This window comes from Oncorhynchus keta, chromosome 28, assembly GCF_023373465.1.
Source record: "Oncorhynchus keta strain PuntledgeMale-10-30-2019 chromosome 28, Oket_V2, whole genome shotgun sequence".
NCBI classification, from domain to species: domain Eukaryota; kingdom Metazoa; phylum Chordata; class Actinopteri; order Salmoniformes; family Salmonidae; genus Oncorhynchus; species Oncorhynchus keta.
In genome coordinates this window covers 33,643,824-33,664,815 of record NC_068448.1, presented here as the reverse complement: position 1 = coordinate 33,664,815, position 20,992 = coordinate 33,643,824, and the positions used below count along the sequence as shown (strand labels likewise).

General features: G+C 42.0%; 2 protein-coding genes across 7 annotated transcripts in view; both read left to right on the top strand.

Annotated features, from left to right (window-relative positions):
- Positions 1-3,405, top strand: part of LOC118361075 (kelch-like protein 17) — a 33,693-nt gene extending 30,288 nt beyond the window's left edge. For all 6 annotated transcript variants that reach the window (XM_035740819.2, XM_035740818.2, XM_035740820.2 and 3 more), the window contains one exon: positions 550-3,405. In XM_035740819.2, the coding sequence (XP_035596712.1) occupies positions 550-778 (229 nt within the window). In that variant the 3' untranslated portion in view covers positions 779-3,405. The remainder of the gene's footprint in view (positions 1-549) is intronic.
- Positions 3,406-13,510: 10,105 nt separating this feature from the next.
- The window catches only part of plekhn1 (pleckstrin homology domain containing, family N member 1), a 28,075-nt gene continuing 20,593 nt past the window's right edge, over positions 13,511-20,992 (top strand). Inside the window, exons 1-3 of the mRNA XM_035740816.2 lie at positions 13,511-13,720; positions 19,263-19,353; positions 19,877-20,038. Coding sequence (XP_035596709.1) covers positions 13,647-13,720; positions 19,263-19,353; positions 19,877-20,038 — 327 coding nt within the window. The 5' untranslated portion in view covers positions 13,511-13,646. The remainder of the gene's footprint in view (positions 13,721-19,262; positions 19,354-19,876; positions 20,039-20,992) is intronic.

The window sequence follows — 20,992 nt, the reverse complement described above, 5'->3', positions numbered from 1 at the left end:
GAATGGCTCATATTTATCTAGAGCCTGATCTGGTCTCAGCAGAGTCATATTCAATAGGAAACAAATGGAAGCAAAGGAGGGTAGGCAAACCTACCTTAGTTTGTACAGAAGAAACACCTTTTTTCGCTTTCCGTTACAAAACATTTTGTTGCGTTGTGCACTAATGAATATGCCCCAGGCCTCCATTTACACTGCAGTGAGCTCAGTCTTTAGCAACAGGCTAGTCAGGGAAGTCGTTTTGGTTTTCTTTTCTGCCTAGTAGTTAATTGATCATTTAATGTTAATGAATGGCCACCAACTGGGTTAAAATACTATCTGAGTTCATTTGAAACACTGTGCTTGATTGAGCTTGCCTGTTGCAATGCAACCAATGGGGAAAAAGCAGGTTGCCACCCTATCACCTCTGACCACAGAACAATTCTACATGTTGGATCACTGTTTGTCGACACCCAGCAGGTGATCGCTAACACACCCGCTGCTTTTAGCTGTTAGTCTTTGTGGTGTGCCTGAGCTACTACTGAGTCTGCACGTTGTCCTGTCCTCCCGCAGGAGTACCCACGACCTGGTGGCTATGGATGGCTGGCTGTACGCGGTGGGCGGCAACGACGGCAGCTCCAGCCTCAACTCCATTGAAAAGTACAACCCGCGCAGCAACAAGTGGGTGGCGGCCTCCTGCATGTTCACGCGGCGCAGCAGTGTGGGGGTGGCCGTCCTAGAGCTGCTCAACTTCCCGCCGCCTTCGTCGCCCACACTCTCTGTGTCCTCCACCAGCCTTTGACACGGGGCTAAGCTCTGGCTGACCTCAGCCTCAACCTCGGCCTTGGTTGCCACCGCACAGCCAGGCCCCAGCAAGAGACGCAACTGCTCTGTGTGAAGAGGAGGGAGTGAGAGAATGCATATACTTGAATCAGGTAGCGAGAGGGAGAGTGGAGAAAATGGCTTGAGAGAGAGTGGGAGGGGTGCAGTTTGAGGGAGAGTGGAGAGAAGGGCTTGAGAAACTGGGAGGGAAGAAGAGGTGATGGGAAGAGCGAGTGAGGAAGAGTGAAAGATGGAGAGAGAAACGCACAGAGGGGGCTGCTGGATCTGGTCTCTTTCCCTGAAGTCTCACTGTATTACCGTAAAGATACCAGCTTCTAGTCTATTGAAGAACACAGGAGAGTTTTCCTCAGATAAATAGGTTGGGAAAAAAAACACCATTTGCAATCCAATACTGTCTCTGAACCGATTTTAACTTAGGAATGTAGCTATGGTTCTGGTTCTGCCATGCATGTTTACTGACATTGTGTCCTGGCAGGCAGGAATAAAAATGAGTAGTGCAGCTGTATGTGTCACACTAGGTGGCATTAACGGGCAATGTTGTTTACCGTCCTACCCTACGGACGAGCCTTGTGTAATAGAGTGTTGCCCCTAGACATTTTCCAGCATTTCCCCTTAAATGGTTAAGGTTAGTATTGAGGAGGGGAAGCTGATCCTAGATCTGTACCTAAGGAAAACTTCAACCAACCAGCTGGAGAAGAAGAAAAAAAAGAATGTAGCTATTGATTCGAGATCTATCGTTACTCTAAACTATACATTTGTTTAATTTGTTTAAAAAATATATAAGAACAGATAATATGATGTTGAATTATTTATTAAATGTAAAATATATATATATATATATAGCTAATATATTCCGACAATTTCAAAGATGCTTTGTGAAAAGCAAATGGACCACTGCTACGACTCGAGTGGCGTATTATTTTTACTTCGTTGTGTTAACGTCGTGCATATCATTGATGGAAGTGTGTCCGAGAGGATGTCAGAAGTGGGAAGTTGTTCAGTTTGAGCGTTGAGTATATCAGAGTGAATGATTGATAAGGATTTTTTTAAACTGATGAAGATATCAGGGCCCGTATTCATAAAGTGTCTCAGGGTAGGAATGCTGATCTAGGTTCCCCCTTATTCATAATGATTTAAAAGGATAAACTGATCCTAGATCAGCATTCCTACTCTGAGACACTTTTTGAAGACGGGCAGAGGTCAACTGAAATATTTTTATTATTTGTAAAGGACAACAGTTAAAAGAAAGAGGTTTATTTTGTTCATGCAGTGTTTATTATTTTGCCGGTTGGTACCTTGACTGAAAGTGTGAAATATTTTTCAAAAGTAGCCTTGTCACTGCCACATGTATTTCACAACCGATGTCATTTGTAGTTATGGCAACTGATGTCCAATACGGTTGTATGGAAGGCTATGGTATGCAAGCTTGCTTGTCCGCTAGCTAATTAGAAACCCCAATCCATTGTATAGATCATTATCATTCATAAACACATAGTGGTATCACGATCATGACCGCTTTGAAATGGCTAAAGAGCAGAAGGTTCAAGTAATGTGTAGGCAAATTAACACAACACTAATCTTAATACTTAAGACTAGCTGTGGCAATGTCAATGTGGAAACATTTATGGTGCTTTCATTTTGTGTTACTTACTCATCATTTTGTACTTTCCCTCATCATACCTCTTCCTGTATTGTTGAAAAGGATCCAAAGTTACCACAGCAATGTTTACGTAGTAAACGTGTGACAACATGTAGTATAACTCTAAGCTCTAACGATACTCTGGAACACGTCTATCAGATAATACCATTCTTTGGAAGTTCCACAAAATGGCACACATCAAAGGAAATGAAGCTGTTTCTACATACTCAATACTGATACTTTACCTGAGGTTAAAGAGCTGTGTCCGCCACAACATGTCCTAATTTTAGTTTTTGACTCGTCACAGTTAGCTAGGTTCAATAAATAGGCTATGTAGAGCAGTGTGATCAAATGTAAAACTTCTGAGAAGTTATTTATTTTCCTTTTTTCAAAGGATTTTGTTGATCTGGTTTTGTTTTTACCGAACCCCCTCTCCCCCAGTAATGGTGAAGTATTTTGTCCCCAAATCGCAAAAGTGGTTGCAGTGATGTCTTCTGTGACGTCATGGTCAGGTTGTATACAGATTGTTTTAAGAGGTCTTTTTAGCGACCAGAAAAAAACGTATTTAGCTGGTTGTAATCTGGTATCTAACCAGACTTCTCTACAACCAGAAAACCTATTTACAACCAGAAAATGGTGTCATTATAACATTCCATGCCAAATTTTACACGGTGGGTTCGTGTGAGCTCATAATGTACCATGAGTGAAATCTCCACACAAGAACTTGGCCTCCATTTAGTTGAATCAAATGTAACGAAGGAATTGCCCAAATTCTCGGATTGAATGCAATGTCAATGTGACTGCTTTTTTAGTTAACACATTATTGTTCAATGTGACCTGCATCGTTTATTTATATGTTATATTTATCGAGAAAATGTATGGAGAAACGTTGCACTATTGTGAAATGGAGCAATACACTGTATAGAAAATAAATAAAGAGGCTTTCAGGTGTGAGAACCCAGGTTGTTTTTTGGAGTGAGAAATTGTTTGAAATATGTATTTTCAACGTCTTTCCCCCCCCCCAAAATACTACTTTTCAACGTCTTTTCAACATTTTGTGTTCATGGGTTAAGTTCAGTTGAAGGTTGCGTTGCTAACAGCGTGTGTGCGTGTTTGTGTGTGTTGCTATGCCCACTACGGTATCATTTAGTATCGTCCCAGTATGCTCTCCTTTCACACTGATCTGAGTGGACAGCTGAGCACTCTCACTTTACCCCTCATGACCTCAGTCACATAGTATGCACACCTGTGGCTGCTTTTGCGTGTGCACACAGAGTACACTCACACAAACCTCTACACACACACACTCAACATCTACTCAATACACTAACACAGACATTGCAGTGAATATTAACGATAAAGCTTACTGTTAGCCATTAGAAAAACTGGTACATTGCAACGTGTCAGAATTCTGTTGTTAATGAGGTTTCTGCTGTAAAGAGTCAAATGGAAGCCTACTCATGTCTCTTGGGGGCATATAGAGTGGACAGTTTTTAAAGGGTGGGTTAAATGATGTGTCTGCAGTCTGTACAAGTCAATTGCCCTGTAGCCCTCTGTCCCCTGTGGTCCTGTGGGTGTTAATGAGTTTACAGCCTGGCGCACACTCGCAGGCACCGCTATGTAGCCAGTCACACAGTGGAGCAGAGACCGAGACCGTCCCCAACCCACCTTTTACCCAGCCCCCTGTCACTGTCACCCACATTCAAATGTCAATCAATCAAATGTATTTATAAAGCCCTTTTTACATCAGCAGATGTCACAAAGCGCTATAGAGAAACCCAGCCTAAAACCCCAAACAATACAGATGTAGATGCACAGTGGCTAGGAGAAACTCCCTAGAAAGGCCTACAAAGAAACCTAGAGGAAACCGGCTCTGACGGGTGGCCAGTCCTCTTCTGGCTGTGCCTGGTGGAGATAAGAGTACATGGCCATTTAAGGCCAGCTTGTTCTTCAAGATATTAAAACGTTCATAATCTGTGGTTGTAGAGGGTGCAACAGGTCAGTACCTCAGGAGTAAATGTCAGTTGGTATTTCATTGATGAGCATTTAGGGGTTGAGACAGGCGGTGTGGTAAAGAGAGTCGAAAAACCGCAGTTCCGGGACAAGGTAGCACGTTCGGTGAATAGGTCAGGGTTCCCTAGCCACAAGCAGAACAGTTGAAACTGGAGCAGCACATAGACTATTGCACATAGAGACTGAGACGGGTGGGTCAGGGGACACTGTGGCCCCATCCGACAATACGCCAGGACAGGGCCAACCAGGCAGGATATAATCCCTCTCACTTTGCCAAAGCACAGCCCCCACACCACTAGAGGGATATCAACAAACCACCAATTTACTACCCTGAGACAAGGCTAAGTATAGCCCACTAAGATCTCCTCCACAGAAACAAGCCTGAGGGGGTGCAAAACCGGACAGGAAGATCATGTCTGTGACTCAACCTACTCAAGTGACGCACCCCTCCTAGGGACGACATGGAAGAGCACTAGTAAGCCAGTGACTCAGCCTCCATAGTAGGGTCAGAGGCAGAGAATCCCAGTGGAGCCTGCCAGGCAGAGACAGCCAGGGTGGTTCGTCGCTCCAGTGCCTTGCCGTTCACCTTCGCACTCCTGGGCCAACCTACACTCAATCATAGGACCTACTGAAGAGATGAGTCTTCAGTAATGACTTAAAAGATGAGACAGAGTCTGCGTCTCTCACATGGATAGGCAGACCATTTCATAAAAATTGAGCTCTATAGGAGAAAGCCCTGCCTCCAGCTGTTTGCTTAGAAATTCGAGGGCCTGCATCTTGTAACCATAGCGTACGTGTAGATTTGTACGGCAGAACCAAATCAGAGCGATCGGTAGGAGAAAGCCCATATAATGCTTTGTAGGTTAGCAGTAAAACCTTGAAATCAGCCCTAGCCTTAATATGAAGCCAGTGTAGGGAGGCTAGCACTGAAGTAATATGATACAATGTTGGGATTCTAGTCTGGATTCTAGCAGCAGTGTTTAGCACTAACTGAAGTTTATTTAGTACTTTATCCGGATAGCCGGAGAGTAGAGCATGACAGCCTAATCTAGAAGTGACAAAGGCATGGATTCATTTTTTTGCATCATTTTTGGATAAAAAGGTTACGATTTTTTGCAATGTTATGAAGATGGAAAAAAGCTGTCCTTCAAATATTCTTGTTCGTCAAAAGAGAGATCGGGGTCCAGAGTAACGCCGAGGTCCTTCACACTCTTGAGACGACTGTCAACCATCCAGACAGCAGAACTCTTTGTTTCTTGGGACCTATAACTAGCATCTCTGTTTTGGCCGACTTTAAAAGTAAAACATTTGCCGTCATCCACTTCCTTATGTCTGAAACACAGGCTTCCAGGGTAGTCAATTTTGGGGTTTCATCGAAATGTAGAGCTGTGTGTCATCCACATAGCAGTGAAAGTTGACATTGTGTTTCCAAATGACATCGCCAAGAGGTAGAATATGTAGTGAAAACAAAAGTGTTCCTAAAACAACCTTGAGGAACACCGAAACGTACAATTGATTTAGAGGACAAACTATCCACAGAGACTAAATTATATCTTCCTAACAGATCTAAACCAGGCAAGAACTTGTCTGTGTCGACCAGTTCGAGTTTCTAATCTCTCCAAAAGAATGTGGTGATTGCTTTGGGTCAAAAGCAGCACTAAGGTCTAGGAGCACGAGCACAGATGCAGAGCCTTGGTCTGACGCCATTAAAACAACATTTACCACCTTCTTGAGTGCAGTCTTAGTGCTATGATGGGGTCTAAAACCAGACTGAAGTAAATATTGGTTGTTTGATGTTTTCTGAAAAAGATGTGGCAGCATGACTAGGTTTGGGTGGATTAAACCGCTTGAAACAAAATGATGTAAAGTCATTGTGAAATTGGTTGTTGGTTATTTGATACACTACATGATACACTACATAACCAACAGTATCTCGGGCCTGCCTGGTGTGTTCCTTGTTCTTCCTGATGCTCTCTGCGCTGTTAACGGACCTCTGAGACTATCACAGTGCAGGTGCATTTATACGGATACTTGATTACACACAGGTGGATTGTATTTATCATTAGTCATTTAGGTCAACATTGGATCATTCCGAGATCCTCACTGAACTTCTGGAGAGAGTTTGCTGCACTGGAAGTAAAGGGGCTGAATAATTTTGCACGCCCAATTTTTCAGTTTTTGATTTGTTAAAAAAGTTTGAAATATCCAATAAATGTCGTTCCACTTCATGATTGTGTCCCACTTGTTGATTCTTCACAAAAAAATACAGTTTTATATCTTTATGTTTGAAGCCTGAAATGTGGCAAAAGGTCGCAAAGTTCAAGGGGGCCGAATACTTTCGCAAGGCACTGTACATACATACATACATACATACATACATACATACATACGTACATGATTCAAGCAGACCGCCACAGTTCCTGTGCCAAAAAAGTAATCTGTCAAAATGAATATTGCCTTCTAGCACTCATGTCTGTAGCCATGAAATGCTTTGAAAGGCTGGTCATGGCTCACATAAACACAATCATCCCAGATACCCTGGACCCTCTCCAATTCGCATACCGACCCAAAACGGATCCACAGATGGCAGTGCAATAGAGATTGTGTCCTCTCCCACCTGGATAAGAGGAACACCTACATGAGAATGCTGTTCATTGACTATAGCTCAGCGTTCAACACAAAGTGCCCTCAAAGCTCATCACTAAGCTAAAGGCCATGGGACTAAACACCTCCCTCTACAACTGGATCCTGGACTTCCTGATGGACCGCCCCCAGGTGGTAAGGGTAGGTAACAACACATCCACCACGGTGATTCTTAACACAGGGGCCCCTCAGGGGTGCGTGCTCAGTCCCCTCCTGTACTCCCTGTTCACTTATGACTGCACGACCAGGCACAACTCCAACACCATCATTAAGTTTGCCGATGACACAACAGTGGTAGGCCTGATCACCAACAAAGACGATACAGCATATAGGGAAGAGGTCAGAGACCTGGCCGTGTGACAACCTCTCCCTCAACGTGATCAAGACCAAGGAGATCATTGTGGACTACCTGCTCCCCATTCTCATCAACGGGGAGCAGGTTTTTTATTTATTTATTTCACCATTTATTTAACCAGGTAGGCAAGTTGAGAACAAGTTCTCATTTACAATTGCGACCTGGCCAAGATAAAGCAAATCAGTTTGACAGATACAACGACACAGAGTTACACATGGAGTAAAACAAACATACAGTCAATAATACAGTATTAACAAGTTTATATACAATGTGAGCAAATTAGGTGAGAAGGGAGGCAAAGGCAAAAAAGGACATGGTGGCAAAGTAAATACAATATAGCAAGTAAAACACTGGAATGGTAGTTTTGCAATGGAAGAATGTGCAAAGTAGAAATAAAAATAATGGGGTGCAAAGGAGCATAATACATAAATAAATTAAATACAGTTGGGAAAGAGGTAGTTGTTTGGGCTAAATTATAGGTGGGCTATGTACAGGTGCAGTAATCTGTAAGATGCTCTGACAGTTGGTGGTTAAAGCCAGTGAGGGAGATAAGTGTTTCATTGGCAGCACAGAACTGGAAGGAGAGGCGGCCAAAGAAAAAATTGGTTTTGGGGGTGACTAGAGAGATATACCTGCTGGAGCGTGTGCTACAGGTGGGAGATGCTATGGTGACCAGTGAGCTGTGATAAGGGGGGACTTTACCTAGCAGGGTCTTGTAGATGACATGGAGCCAGTGGGTTTGGCGACGAGTATGAAGCGAGGGCCAGCCAACGAGAGCGTACAGGTCGCAATGGTGGGTAGTATATGGGGCTTTGGTGACAAAACGGATTGCACTGTGATAGACTGCATCCAATTTGTTGAGTAGGGTATTGGAGGCTATTTTATAAATGACATTGCCAAAGTCGAGGATTGGTATGATGGTCAGTTTTACAAGGGTATGTTTGGCAGCATGAGTGAAGGATGCTTTGTTGCGAAATAGGAAGCCAATTCTAGATTTAACTTTGGATTGGAGATGTTTGATATGGGTCTGGAAGGAGAGTTTACAGTCTAACCAGACACCTAAGTATTTGTAGTTGTCCACGTATTCTAAGTCAGAGCCGTCCAGAGTAGTGATGTTGGACAGGCGGGTAGGTGCAGGTAGCGATCGGTTGAAGAGCATGCATTTAGTTTTACTTGTATTTAAGAGCAATTGGAGGCCACGGAAGGAGAGTTGTATGGCATTGAAGCTTGCCTGGAGGGTTGTTAACACAGTGTCCAAAGAAGGGCCGGAAGTATACAGAATGGTGTCGTCTGTGTAGAGGTGGATCAGAGACTCACCAGCAGCAAGAGCGACCTCATTGATGTATACAGAGAAGAGAGTCGGTCCAAGAATTGAACCCTGTGGCACCCCCATAGAGACTGCCAGAGGTCCGGACAGCAGACCCTCCGATTTGAGACACTGAACTCTATCAGAGAAGTAGTTGGTGAACCAGGCAAGGCAATAATTTGAGAAACCAAGGCTGTCGAGTCTGCCGATGAGGATGTGGTGGTTGACAGAGTCGAAAGCCTTGGCCAGATCAATGAATACGGCTGCACAGTAATGTTTCTTATCGATGGCGGTTAAGATATCGTTTAGGACCTTGAGCGTGGCTGAGGTGCACCCATGACCAGCTCTGAAACCAGATTGCATAGCAGAGAAGGTATGGTGAGATTCGAAATGGTCGGTAATCTGTTTGTTGACTTGGCTTTCGAAGACCTTAGAAAGGCATGGTAGGATAGATATAGGTCTGTATCAGTTTGGGTCAAGAGTGTCCCCCCCTTTATATACAAAAGTATATATACAAAAGTATGTGGACACCCCTTCAATTTAGAGGATTTGGCTATTTCAGCCACACCTGTTGCTGACAGGTGTATAAAATTGAGCACACAGCCATGTTATCTCCATAGACAAAGATTGGCAGTGGAATGGCCTTACTGAAGAGCTCAGTGACTTTCAAAATGGCACCGTCATAGGATGCCACCTTTCCAACAGGTCAGTTCCTCAAATTTCGACCCTGCTTCGAACCCAGCTGCCTCAGTTAACTGTTATTGTAAAGTGGTAGGCCAGACAAGCTCACAGAACGGGACCGCTGAGTGTTGAAGCGTATCGCAACACTCACTACCGAGTTCCAAACTGCCTCTGGAAGCAACGTCAGTTGGGCACTTCATGAAATGGGTTTCCATGGCCAAACAGCAGCAAGCTTAAGATCACCATGTACAATACCAAGCGTCGGCTGGAGTGGCGTAAAGCTAACCGCCATTGGACTCTGGAGCAGTGGAAACACGTTCTCTGGAGTGAAGAATCATGCTTCACCATCTGGCAGTCCGACGGATGAATCTGGGTTTGGCGGATGCCAGAAGAATGCTTCCTGCCCAAATGCATAGTGCCAACTGTAACGTTTGGTGGAGGAGTAATAATGGTCTGGGTCTGTTTTCATGTTCCGGGCTAGGTCCCTTAAATCCAGTGAAAGGAAATCTTAATGCTACAGAATACAATGACATTCTAGACGATTCTGTGCTTCTGACATTGTAGCAACAGTTTGGGGAAGGCCCTTTCCTATTTCAGCATGACAATGCCCCCGTGCACAAAGTAAGGTCCATACAAAAAATGGTTTGTCGAGATCTGTGTGGAAGAACATGACTGGCCGCAGTTAACCCCATCGAACACCTTTGGAATGAATTAGAACACAGACTGCGAGCCAGGTCTAATCGCCCGACATTAGTGCCTGACCTCACTAATGCTCTTGTGGCTGAATGGAAGCAAGTCCCTGCAACAATGTTCCAACATCTAGTGGAAAGCCTTCCCAGAAGAGTAGAGGCTGTTCTGACAGCTAAGGGAGGACCAACTCCATATTAATGCCAATGATTGTGGAAGGAGATGTTCCACAAGAATGTGTCCGCAAACTTTTTTTCACTGCTTAGTATCTATGCATGGTCTCTTTACCCTACCTACATGTACAAATTACATCGACTAACCTGTACCCCTGCACATTGACTCGGTACCGGTACCCCCTGTATATATGCCTCGTTAATGTTATTTTACTGTGTTACTTTTTATTTAAAACATTTGTTTATTTAGTAAATATTTTCTTAACTTTATTTCTTGAACTGCATTGTTGGTTAAGGGCTTGTAAAGTAAGCATTTCATGGTGAGGTTGACACCTGTTATAATAATGCTTGTCTCTATCAAATAACAGCTATACACTCCACCTTCCCTCTTGATTAAATTACTCCGCTTGAGCAACACACAACTTTGTTATGGTTAATGCGGCTTTTCATACAAGCTTTAGATTGCTCTCTTAAAGACTGGAGCTTCTTCCATTGAGTTGAACTAGTATGATGACTGTTTAGTGCCTTGGGTGGATTGGTTTGCACATTATGGTTCAGCAGCTTGGAAATGTGTCTATTTCATATAATGTGGCCAGGACGTTCAAAGTCCAGTCATAGACAGAAACTGGAATTAAAGCTGTGGGATGAGGGATGTGCCACAGGCGATCATTAGTTTGTGACTCATTCTTTGACCAGAAACAAGCACTGTCTATTAAGACAAATCTCTGGTTTTGGTTTAATTTTGAATGGACATTTTAGTTTTTTAGGTGTGCCCTCTCTACTCATAATAACCTTTAATGATGCTTTTAAGAAATTGTGAAAACACTTTTTTCCATGACACCATATGATTAGACTCATCTTTCACACATACACACTGCACAGTCAAGACATCACTTCTGATTATGCTATATACCTGTCAGGTTGGTGGCATCTTACTTAAAGGGGAAAAGGGGATACCTAGTCAGTGCTCCTAATCCTAAAGTAACTAGGCCTAGGTCATAATTAGTCAATAAGGTAAAGGAGGTGTGGTATATGGCCAATACACCACGGCTACGGGCTGTTGTTAAGTACGACACAATGCAGAGTGCCTTATAGCTATTATAAACTGGTTACCAACGTAATTGGATCAGTAAAAAAAAATGTTTTTGTCATACCCATGGTATACGGTTAAATAAGCCACGGCTTTCAGTCAATCAGCATTCAGCCACGGCAATAAGCCACGGCTTTCAGTCAATCAGCAAACTGGATGGCTCAAACCATCCAGTTTATAATAAGTCTTAAAATATGAGATATTGGCCTATCCGCATGGTATATTGATTTTGTTAAATGTTTTCTCTGTTGCTCCTGATGACAATGAAACACCAAGAGAGGAATTCATCTGACAGTTTTTTTAAAATGAAATATTAGCAGTGTTACCATAACACTATACAATATAATTATTGGTTATAACACTTAATATCCGTCATCAAACAGTAGCTTGTGTATATCGACTGGCCTTCCTGCTGAAACTGTAGATTTAATTTAAATATGGAACTCTTTCATATGCAAACAAGTATCAGTCGATGATTAACACTAGAAGCACTGAAGTAGTCATTTTGACGGCATATTAATTTTTAAATTGAAATAGGCCTATCTCTGCCATTATTAAAGTCATGCCCCACCTCCGTCCTTGACCTTTCCTAAATAAGTATATTTAACACACTAATGTTGTTAAAATGTTAATATCACAGAATTCCTGCCCCTCATTCACCACTAGTCATTCACCACCAGCCTGTGCAGCCCAACTACACCTAAACTCTATCAAAACTAATTTCACACACATAAAAACAGAGTTAGCATAAAGACAAGATTAAATTGACAATAGTCTGATGGGTGACAATATTATCAATTGTCAAATTGTAGCCTAAAACAAGAGATGCATGGGCAGCTTGGAATTGACACAAAGGCAAGGAAATGGAGCGCCAAAAATATAATTTTTCAAATCCTCCGACAGTCACATGCAGGTATGCCGTTGTCTATACGGTATGAAAAAAAGCTAATTCTGAGGTTTCCAAAACACTTAACCTTTGCCAAATAACTTTTACATTTTAAGAGATGAGTTATATTTCCAAATATGGCTTCTTACCAGAATAGCAACTGTTCTATGCAAAGACTATTAATAGAATACAACTAAAAATATGCTAGTTTGTTATTTTGAATACATGTTCTTAGTTCCATAATGTTTATTAAAACCTGCCATAAAGAAAATGTATTTCTCTTGTGATGGATTTAACACTTGAATTGTGGTGTTTTTGTTTTGTTTTTAGAGAGAGCCTAAAGTAACACAAATGAATATACTATTGTGTTCTTAATTGTTCTTCTTTTCTATTCTAATGTTACCCAAGACCTTCGTAAACACAACCAAATGATTATTTTTGCGACGGAATATTAAATGTACTTATTAGACTGTTAGAATGTTGCAGTCAAAATGATGGATGACTGAAAATGGGATGGCTCAAGGCCGGACTGATCTAGTGTTAAAAAGAGAGACACATAGGTAAGAATACAGCAATGACATAACATTCTGGTCTGCTATACATGGACGATATCTTATTTTCAGAAAATGTAATGTTATATAAAAAATGTCAGTTCATTTTGGGTTTAAAGTGATATTACTGAAAAAAGATGTTTTATGCACGATGTGGGAAAAATGTTTATTCCCTTTTTTTGTAAGCTGTTGATTCATATAGAACAACTACAAGAGACTGACCTCCGTTTTAATATCACATCCTTTGTCGTCACTCTGAAACGTAAGTAATAACGCTGTGCTCAATGTATATGGGGAAATAATAAATACTTCTTTGTGCAACAGGCTCAGACATGTCCCAGTCTGGAAGGTCACTCCTCTCCCCTCTGATTGACACCACCGTCAACCACCACCAATTCAGAGTGACTTGTCTTTTCATGATAGTATTTAAACATTGAAATTAGGCCCATTTAGCTGGTGGAACGAGAGAAATGACACACTTCGCTCTGCCCCCATTTCTTTGTTGTGGAATGGCTTTAACAGCGGGATCCCACGCAGGGTGTGAAATACACACACGTGCGCACACACTCCCTGACACAACTCAAAGCCCCGCCCCCTGCGCGCACACACTCTCACTGACACATACCCACACTGGTCTGCCTATACAATCCTCGCCCTGCCCTCTTCTCCCTCAGTATCCGCCTGACTTCAGTAAGCACACTGCCTCCACACCGTCTGCTTTGGGTTACACAGTCACCATCACAGAGGAACATAATACAGGACATCTATAGAGGAGCGGACAGCCCCGACAACAGTAGAGCAGCATGGGGAGCAGCATGTCATGTGTTCCCCAACACAACTTCAGGTTCTCCAGCAAGAGTTTCATACGCAGGAACAGGTAAGGAAGGGGAAATCCTCACAACACAGGCAGAGTCTTAATGTCATACATGTCTGGCTCGTGTGTTGTGGTATTGGAGATGGAGGGAATTCCTGGTATTTTTCACAGTGTTTGAGGTGTACGGTTTAAACAGAGGTTGGGAGGTTTATGGGATCAGAGACAGGAGGGTAGGGGGTACACGAGAGCACATGAGCAGTGGTATATTTCCAACTGTGTGATACAGTTACTGTTTTCCTCTTATTTGCATCTCCCTGTTAGACTGTAGTTTTGTTTCTTGTCAGATAATCTGGTTCCCTTCCCATCAGTATCTGACCCAAATTAGAATTGAATAAAAGACAATGGTTAGGATAGAATATAATATAATGGTTAGGACAGAATATAATATAATGGTTAGGATATGATATAATGGTTAGGATATATAATAGAATGGTTAGGATATAATAGAATGATTAGGATATAATAGAATGGTTAGGATAGAATAGAATGATTAGGATATAATAGAATGGTTAGGATAGAACAGAATGGTTAGGATAGAATATAATATAATGGTTAGGATATAATATAATATAATGGTTAGGATAGAATAAAATGGTTAGGATATAATATAATATAATGGTTAGGATATAATAGAATGATTAGGATATAAAAGAATGGTTAGGATATATAATAGAATGGTTAGGATAGAATAGAATGGTTAGGATAGAATAGAATGGTTAGGATATAATATAATATAATGGTTAGGATATAATATAATGGTTAGGATATAATATAATGGTTAGGATAGAATAGAATGGTTAAGATAGAATAGAATGGTTAGGATAGAATAGAATGGTTAGGATAGAATAGAATGGGTAGGATAGAATATAATGGTTAGGATATAATAGAATGGTTAGCATAGAATAGAATGGTTAGGATAGAATAGAATGGTTAGGATAGAATAGAATGGTTAGGATAGAATATAATGGTTAGGATAGAATATAATCACTGCCGGGACATAAAACGACAATGTCCTAGTCATGAAATAATTATTTTGGATTGTTTCGAAGTTGATTAGTATTGCTGTAAGCTTATGCTACTTTAATGTACTATCAGAGTCATGAAATTAATCAACTTTATGACCCTCAGTAAAATGCTTTTACTTATAGCCACTGAGCAAAGCAAGGGCCATGATGGTACAACTGTTATGAATTGCTACTTTACCAAATGGTTCACCATTCTGGAGGCACCCTCTATCTGTAGTATCCTTAGGGTTCTGCGAAGTAGATTTATGTTCAAATAAAAACAGAGGTTTAGTGTTGTCCAAAGTGCACCTAACCGTTGCCTCTTTAAAAGCATGCACACACTTGAAAGCGCACACTCACACACGCAGGTGAATTGATTGTTCACTTGGAACAATAAATTCCGTGTTCTCGCATACTCTGTGTCCTGCTCTCTCTCAATTCAGTTCAATTCAAGGGGCTTTATTGGCATGGGAAACATACAGTCGAAGTCGGAAGTTTACGTACACTTAGATTGGAGTCATTAAAACTTGTTTTTCAATCACTCCACAAATTTCTTGTTAACAAACTATAGTTTAGGCAAGTCGGTTAGGACATCTACTTTGTGCATGACACAAATCATTTTCCAACTCACTGTATCACAATTCCAGTGGGTCAGAAGTTTAACAATAAGTTGACTGTGCCTTTAATTAAACAGCTTGGAAAATTCCAGAACATGATGTCATGATTTTAGAAGCTTCTGATAGGCTAATTTACTTCATTTGAGTCCATTGGCAGTGTACCTGTGGATGTATTTCAAGGCCTACCTTCAATCTCAGTGCTTCACTGCTTGACCTCATGGGAAAATTTAAAAAATCAGCCAAGACCTCAAAAAAATGTGTAGACCTCTACAAGTTTGGTTCATCCTTGGGAACAATTTCCAAACGACTGAAGTTACCACGTTCATCTGTACAAACAATAGTACACAAGTATAAACACCATGACACCACACAGCCATCATACCGCTCAGGAAGGAGACGCGTTCTGTCTCCTAGAGATGAGCTTACTTTGGTGCGAAAAGTGCAAATCAATCACAGAACAACAGCAAAGGATCTTGTGAAGATGGTGGAAACAGGTACAAACGTATCTATATCCACAGTAAAATTAGTCCTATATCGACATAACCTGAAAGGCCACTCTGCAAGGAAGAAGCCACTGCTTCAAAACCGCCATAAAAAAGCCAGCCTACGGTGTGCAACTGCACATGGGGACAAAGATTGTACTTTTTGGAGAAATGTCCTCTGGTCTGATGAAACAAAAATTGAACTATTTGGCCATAATGGCCGTTGTTATGTTTGGAGGAAAAAGGGGGATACTTGCAAGCCGAAGAACACCATCCCAACCATGAAGCACGGGGGTGGCAGCATCATGTTGTGGGGGTGTTTTGCTGCAGGAGGGAATGGTGCACTTCACAAAATAGATGGCATCATGAGACCGGAGAATTATGTGGATATATTGAAGTAACATCTCAAGACATCAGTCAAGTTAAAGCTTGGTCTCAAATGGGTCTTCCAAATGGACAATGACCCCAAGCATACTTCCAAAGTTGTGGAAAAATGGCTTAAGGGCAACAAAGTCAAGGCATTTGAGTGGCCATCACAAAGCCCTGACCTCAATCCTATAGAAAATATGTGGGCAGAACTGAAAAAGGGTGTGCGAGCAAGGAGGCCTGCAAACCTGACTCAGTTGCACCAGCTCTGTCAGGAGGAATGGGCCAAAATTCACCCAACATATTGTGGAAAGCTTGTGGAAGGCTACCCGAAGCATTTGACTGAAGTTAAACAATTTAAAGGCCATGCTACCAAATACTAATTGAGTGTAAGTAAACTTCTGACCCACTGGGAATGTGATGAAAGAAATGAAAGCTGAAATAAATGGTTATCCTAACTGACTTAAGACAGAGAATTCTTACTAGGATTAAATGTCAGGAATTGTGAAAAAGTAAGTTTAAATGTTTTTGGCTAAGGTGTCAACTTCCAACTTCAACTGTATATGTTGAAAAGGGTGGGGCTTAAGCTGCATCCCTGTCTCACCCCACGGCCCTGCGGGAAGAAACGTGTGTTTTTTTGTCTATTTTAACCGCACATTTGTTGTTTGTGTACATGGATTTTATAATGTCGTATGTTTTTCCCCCAACACCACTTTCCATCAATTTGTATAGCAGACCCTCTTGCCAAATTGAGTCGAAGGCTTTTTTGAAATTAACAAAGCATGAGAATACTTTTCCTTTGTTTTGGTTTGTTTGTTTGTCAATTATGGTGTGCAGGGTGAATACGTGGTCTGTCGTACGATAATTTGGTAAAAAGCCAATTTGACATTTGCTCAGTACATTGTTTTCACTGAGGAAATGTATGAGTCTGCTTTTAATGATAATGCAGAGTATTTTCCCAAGGTTGCTGTTGACGCATATCCCACGGTAGTTATTGGGGTTGAATTGTGGATTGGGGTGATCAGTCCTTGGTTCCAAATATTGGGGAAGATGCCAGAGCTAAGGATGATTTTGAAGAGTTTTAGTTTCGCCAATTGGAATTTGTTGTCTGTATATTTGATCATTTCATTGAGGATTCCATCAACACCACAGGCCTTTTTGGGTTGGAGGGTTTTTATTTTGTCCTGTAGTTCATTCAAGGTAATTGGAGAATCTGGTGGGTTCTGGTAGTCTTTAATTGTTGATTCTAAGATTTGTATTTGATCATGTTTAGGTTTTTGCTGTTTGTTCTTTGTTAAAGAGCCTAAAAGATTTGGAGAAGTGGTTTAAAGTTTCTTCGGTTTCTTATTTGAGATTGCTGAGAGGTCAGATATACTGTTAATATTTTCTACTGCTAAGTTTACACCTTCACTATTACAGTGGAACATTTTGTACAGGAAGTTGTCTAAAAGGAATAGAATTTGTTGTTGCCTAATTGTTTTTTATAAGTTTTCCAAACTGCATTCCCTCCATCTATAGCATTTCTTAATATTACTCAGTTCCTTTGGCTTTGATGCCTCATGATTGAGTATCGCCTTGTTCAAGTAGACTGCGATTTTGCTGTGGTCTAATAGGGGTGTCAGCGGGCTGACTGTGAACGCTCTGAGAGACTCTGGGTTGAGGTCAGTGATAAAGTAGTCTACTGTACTACTGCCAAGAGATGAGCTATAGGTGTACCTACCATAGGAGTCCCCTCGAAGCCTACCATTGACTGTGTACATACTCAGCACAAGACAGAGCTGCAGGAGTTTTTGTTGGTTATGTTATCATAGTTGTGCCTAGGGGGGCATATGGGGGAGGGAATGCTGTCACCTCCAGGCAGGTGTTTGTCCCCCTGTGTGCTGAGGGTGTCAGGTTCTTGTCCGGTTCTGGCATTTAGGTCGCTGCAGACTAGTACATGTCATTAAAGTATGGTGACTCTAGTGGGGGGATATAGGTAGCACACAGGAGGACATTTTTCTCTGTTAAGATAATTTCCTTTTGAATTTCTAGCCAAATGTAAAATGTTCCTGTTTTGATTAATTGCGTTTTTGTTTGTTCTGCTCTATACCAAATTAGCATACCCCCTTAGTCCCTTCCCTGTTTTATACCTGGTAGTTTGGTGGATGGGACTACCAGCTCTCTGTAACCTAGAGGGCAACCAGTGGGTCCATCTCCTCTATACCAGGTTTCTTGTAGGATGACAATGTCTCACATTCTCTCTCTGTGTAGTGAAAGGGCCAGGTTCAGCTCAGTCATTCCCTGTAGAGCAAGATAATGTGACTGCCAATCTAGTGACACAGAAAATACTAGGTTCGCAGATACCAGTCTTAGTCAATAAGTTACCAGAGTTTACATTTCTGGATTGCATTAGACGGTCAGTGCTCACATTATATTGTTCTGCTCAGAATTCAAAGAACAAGAACCTGGAATGTAGTGATCACTTTATTGATGATTGATTCATGCTTGTCAGTCTTATTTGTCAGTCATCACATTCTGATCCGAACTTGATTTACCACCAGCTCAGATGAAGTCTTTGTTTCATGCTAATGCCGTTTAGATGGGCCACAGGGAGATAGAGAGAGAAACTCGAGGGAGATTGTAAAAGTTGACTCACTCTGTTATCAATGCACCGGAAATGTTTCTTTATGAAGCGGTGACACTAAAGATAACAGACGGGGTTCAGGCTTGACAAAGGAGGATATTGAAGCCTTTATTTCTTTATTCATGCACTGCCTATCTGAGACATAAGCCCTGAATGTTTTGCTCATTTAAATGGGTGATATTGAAGAGAACTGACCAAAGGGGTTTCCTGGTCAAATGTGTCTAGATTTACAATGTGAAACCAGGCACTCACTTTACACTCCACACCCGTTCAAACTGAAAAGGGAACTCTTCAGAAAGGAACACATTCATCTTGAACTCATTGTTTTCATCCGCCATTGAGAAGCCTGCTGGCAGCACAGCAAACAAACAGGCTAGCTAGGCTACCTGCGTGGGAAACATGGGAGAGTGAGTTGTAACAGAAGTTTCTTTTCCCCCTTCCCTCCCGGAGCAGCAGCCGCTTGTTCCGTAAGAGGTATCCCCAGGAAGGGCAGGAGAAGTCCAACAGCATCATCAATATTCTCTGCACTGTCACTCCGAGGAAGGTATGGAACGCTGGAAAACTCTCTCCCTCCCTCTTCCCCCCTTTCTCCGTCCGTCTCTCTCACTCTCCATCTTCCATTCTCTCTCTCTAAACCATGATAAATGACAGACATATTTCATGAACACAAACAAATATTTTATGACAAATGTTTTTCTCTCATTTCAACCATGTCAGAGAAACACACTTACTGTGTTAATACATGTATGTATACTCTTGGGACAACTGAATAACCTTTTTTTCTTAAAATTAACAATCAAACTTCTTTATCCCCAATTTAAGTTAGTTTTGTTTTACCTAGGCAAGTCAGTTAAGAACAAATTCTTATTTTCAATGACAGCCTAGGAACACTGTGTTAACTGTCTTGTTCAGGGGCAGAACGACAGATTTTTACCTTGTCAGCTCGGGGATTCGATCTTGCAACCTTTCGGTAACTAGTCCAACGCTCTAACCACTAGGCTACCTGCCGCCCCAGGTTTGTTGTGCACAATGGGCTAATATTCACTAATGTGATTGGTTGCTTGCAGGAGATGACCCATAAGGATCTGCAGAAGATCGAGAACATTAAGTGGGAACCTCCGTTCCCTTACGACCCAGCCAGTGGCTGGAAGAAAAGCAGCATCAATGTCAAAAATTATGGCAGGATGGTCCACAGCTCTAAAGTCCGCTTCCGCTTTCTCCACTGCCAGGTGAGAAACTACACACACACACACACACACACACACACACACACACACACACACACACACACACACACACACACACACACACACACACACACACACACACACACACACACACACACACACACACACACACACACACACACACATGCACACACACACAGATGCGAGCACACACACATGCACACACACACACACACACACACACACACACACACACACACACACACGCACACACACACAGATGCGAGCACACACACATGCACACACACACAGAGAGGCGAGCACAACGCACACGTCCTCTGACGGAACTGTAACACCTCAAGTCACTTCAGATAACTGACTAACTAAATGATGAAACAACAATAAAGCACAATAAACATATACCTCCACACAGTCATTGTGGTTAATGAGGTCTTTAAACAAGCCTCAACCCCACAGTGAAACAGTGTGTTAGTCACCCGCGACGAGAGGCAAACCAAACAAACAGGTGGAGGGGACAGGATGTAGTCCTAGCTCTGCGGGTTTGTGAAACGGTTAGCTAATGCTTAGCTAACGTTGACGTGGTGACCGAGGGGGATGAATAAAACGAGGGTAGGGGACCGCAGACCGTGTCAGCATAGGGGACCGCAGGCCGCGTTTCAACACGCTGGGCACTGAAGGAATTGGGAAACAACTCCCTGAGACAACCTCAGGGCTGATCTAAGAACAGGTATACAGGAAAATACCGGCGCCCAACCGTGGGAATCGCTATCTGTCACAGATACAATCACACTGTCAAAGAGAGTGAGGGAGCGAGAGAGAGACAAAAAAGGAGTGAAAGAATGGAGTGTTGTAATGGAGTGTCATAGGGGAAAGAACACATTGTTTGGTAACTCAATACAACGCAGAGAGTAAATCGAGGAGGAAGTATTGCTTCACTGTTTTTGAACCTGAAAAGAATACAGGGCTCGTCTTGGC